At 35.1% G+C, this 4,239-nt stretch overlaps 1 protein-coding gene across 1 annotated transcript in view; it reads right to left on the reverse strand.

Moving 5' to 3' along the window:
* Positions 1-7: 7 nt before the first annotated feature.
* LOC106111729 (lysine-specific demethylase 6A) overlaps positions 8-4,239 on the reverse strand; it is a 34,547-nt gene continuing 30,315 nt past the window's right edge. Inside the window, exon 12 of the mRNA XM_013293872.1 lies at positions 8-279. Within this exon, the coding sequence (XP_013149326.1) occupies positions 8-279 (272 nt within the window). The remainder of the gene's footprint in view (positions 280-4,239) is intronic.

The raw sequence follows: 4,239 nt of genomic DNA on the forward strand, positions 1-4,239 counted from the left end.
CCCCGCTTTAAGCACTGCACCCCGCCCTCTGAACGCTGTACCCCACCCCCAAAATGCTACAAACCGCTTTGAGCACTGTACCCGCCCCCTGAGCGCTGTACCCCGCCCCCAGGCACTGTACCCCGCCCACAGCACACTGTACCTCGCCGACTAAAAGCGCTATACTCCGTTTCGGTACTTTACCCTTTCCTCTGAATGCTCCCCCCCTGAACACTTCCCCGTCTTCTGAGCACTTTACCCCGCCTCCAGAACGCTGTACCCCGCCCCCTGTTATCATCGCTTGTCACAATAATAAATTAATTACGTGACTAGTTTATAATAAGTGCACATTTTAGTCACACAGCTTACTATTAATACACGACGAGAAGAAAAAATATTTTATCACTTTATAACAATAAACTGCATTTAGTAGCACATTGTAGTGCCTTCAATTACTTAATGTAATGCTTACTACGTATGTACTACCGTGTTTTTACATTGATTGTTAAAAAAACAAAGACATTTATACTCTTTTGTAATTGTTATTGTTTGCTCACGTTCGATGTATTTTTAAGATAGACGATAATTCCTGTACCCCTGTTATTTGCACCATTAGTTAACAAAAGTAAATTTGTTGAAATATGAATTTTTAAAATAATAAGTGTTGCCAAAAAAAGTCATACATGTACAAAAATATTCTTCCATATCTGAATTCTTCCCTAACAAAAAAAACTTCGGAAACAAAATGTTTTTTTACATTTATTATGAATGTTATAAGTACCTATGTCTTCTCAAAAATGTTGAATAAAATATCGATTTACTGCAATTAAGAATTGTAAAGGAATTGTTGAATTGTTATGTCACAATGAACATAAAGGCTGTTTGGTAACAGTTTTTAAGCTAATAGATTTTTATAGAGCAACGCGCTTTACACATGTAAAGAATATTAATTTAATTTGTGCATATATCGACGTATACGTTATTACGAAAAATATTAAAAATGTATCTGAATTAAGTTAGAAAATAGTTGCTAAATTTAATATGTTTTCGAATTTTTTTTTAAATCGCGAGTAACGCAGGAATTGAGAAATAACCTATGTACCCGATGATTTTAGGGTTTATGTAAGCTTTAAATATTGCTGTGCAATTTTATACCAAATTCTTTATTTTGCTGTAAACAGATTATTGTCAGCTATATGTATATTTTTTTTAATATTTGATGAATTCATTCTAAAATATTTTTTTTATTAAAATGTAATGAAAGGATTGACGTCGCCAATGCGGGTGCAGGGCGAGGGGAAAGCCCTAGAGATTTTAAAAATATCAAAATACTAAAATACCTATAATCTCTAAACTTAGAAACTTGTCAATATTTCACTAAAAAGTTTCTTTGGAAAAAAATCTTCTTGCACCCTTTGATCAGCTGGCAATGCCCCGTTATAAAGCTCTCTGTATGAATTAACATTGTCGTTTTACTCAGAATAATTAAGAGATGGCTAAGGAACCTTCTGTGGAATTGTTCCCAACGGACACCCTGCTCTGTCCCCACGTGGAGACAGGTGAGAATAATAAGTTTCATGCGTCCCACCTTTTGCGACGAGGGGACGGTTCGAACTTATATTTTATTTCATAACGGTTCCAACTGTCACCTTATTCGTGATAGAGGGACATATGTAACTTTTTATTCTCACGTGGGGGCGGAGCCGGGTGACGGTAGGGAACATTCCCTTTTGTGTAATAACTACTGATTGACTTTTAAGTAATCATTAAATTACTTTGAGAGCGGCAGATTTACAGTTAGGTTTGAAACGAATAGGTGCTAATAAAGCTTACTTAATATTTAAATCCAATATATAGAAACATATGTTTATACTAGATTATAAGACATCACAAATTAAGTTTTTTTTTTTAGTAATACTTAAGACTGCTTATTCTTTAGAAAGCCTCTATCTTCCTACAATTATAGTTACGTCTAAACAATTGTGTCATTTTAAATGCTTTAACAAAACTTTTATTGTAATCGCTAATTCAATGTGACTAAATTAAAAAAAAATAGTATGTGATAAGCACAAAGTTGAACCTTAGGCTAGTTTATACAAATATGCAAATTATGTTTATGAAATAAAGGTCAATAACTATTTTGATACGAATGTTTTATTTTAATTTTACGCTTTTATCGCCGATGAGTCATTTTACAATATAAGTTATCTCTCTCGCTCAAAGTACTAACGGCCGGATACTGATACGACATTTAAACATGTACCAATATCTTAATTATCACGATTAAATTCCAAATTCCATCAACCTTTTGAGGCATAACGGATTGAAAACTGCGGTTTAGAAGCAATCGGTTTAAAATTAGAATCAGTTTTCGGCCGTAGTCATAAAGAGTGTAATAGAAGGGAAAAGGATGGGATACCTATGAATGAAACAATTAAATGAAAAATACGTCCGTACTTAATTATTTAATAAAAAAATGTAATATTACAATATAAACAGTAAGGTCATACATGGCAGTGATGTTTCGTTTACTTATAAAATACTAATTGTATTTACTACACAAAATTCGAGTCCATTATGTCCACTCGCCGCCGCCCGCAGCGGCCGGAACGTTCCTCGACACCGAAAAAGAAATACATTCAACATTGTAATCTCACAACAAATATATTAAACTTCCAAGAGAACCAACAAATTGTGTCAAGCGAACCGTTCGAGCCGCTTACTGCCAACCCCAAGTCTATTCCTAACATCCATATTACACCGATCCAAAAAAACAATTATTATGCCTAATTTTTATAAGAGTGTGATGACACCGATTGAAAGTCTCGCGACTGAAATGAACTAGTTTCGAGTTCAATACAATTTTCGCTAGATATTTCTGGAATAATCGTATCGCATGAACGGATCGATCTCTATCAGAAGCAATATTTTCCTAAACAGTTGGTACACGTTTCTCGAAACTTCGAACATTTCCATAGTTTCTAGAATCAATAATAACTTGTCAGATCCCACGCGTGTGACATTGCATACAGAAATGTAAATACAGTGTTCGGACCCTTTCCAATACTAAATCGTCTATACGTGTATAACATTCTTTGGGACACAGCAGCACTATTCACCAGACCCTCCTAAAACGCAGGATCTCAATCCGTGCCTTACACTTACATCTACTATTCGCTATAATGTACTAAAAATCGAATCGAACTAAACTCGTCTCCACGAAAAATAAAAATAAATAAATACCTTTCTATACAAAAATAAACACATTTGAACACCTGAGCACTTGAGACCTAAAGCATCGACATAACATTCTTTCTAGTAATTTGGCTAATAAATAGCGCACAGATCACCACACAGTAACTGAGGGTGTAGAAGCATATACGCATTTTTCATTTTTTAAACTAATCATACTAAGTCTTTAGCTTATTACGTTTTCTACAATTTGGTACACTTAGTATAAAGAAGGGCTGATGCATATTTGCTTTTATACTCCTCAAGTGATCTCACCACCAATAACTGCCTTGAGGATCGACAGCATTCCACCAAGACATGACTCTCTTCGAGCTTACTCCATCCATCCAATCCACGGCCACCATTCTGTAGGCATGTCGGCCTCCACCGCTCTTACACTTAAGCCATCCACAGCTTAAATACTAACCTATCACCTATTTAAGACGAGGCGACATCGCCAACATTCGCTTATCATTACCTGATAACTGTCAGTAAAATTGACGCATTATCATCCCTCACAAAAGTGAAGGAGGAGCGTGTAAAGTTTACAATTTACTTCATTATAAAATTACTTTTTATCACCAAAAATATACACATCACAATGACATTTTCATATTCAAGTCGTGTTGTAAAAATATATATCATAAACTATCGCTCATATAGTTTGGTCAAATACGAAATATACAAACGGAACTCTAGCGTGTAATACTGACTAACTGACATATCCATTACAGGTGTACATTTTCACTCAGTACTATAGGCACCAAAACAACAAACAGATAAATATTAAAATTGAAATAAAACCATACTCTTTAAAAATACAAAACACGCTCACACAAAGTAAAAACAGGTACATCGACGTCGCCCGGACAGCATCGCTACTTGCATTGATACATCAGTCAGGGATATCACCAGATTTGTGTATTACAACTATAACGGTCAAAGTGCAAAATCTTTACAATACAAATGTCGCAAAAAGTTAAATAATTGACTGACGCGGCTCGCGCGGCCTTCCACACGTCCGGGAAC

Source organism: Papilio polytes, unplaced genomic scaffold, assembly GCF_000836215.1.
Source record: "Papilio polytes unplaced genomic scaffold, Ppol_1.0 DF824146.1, whole genome shotgun sequence".
Lineage (NCBI taxonomy): Eukaryota > Metazoa > Arthropoda > Insecta > Lepidoptera > Papilionidae > Papilio > Papilio polytes.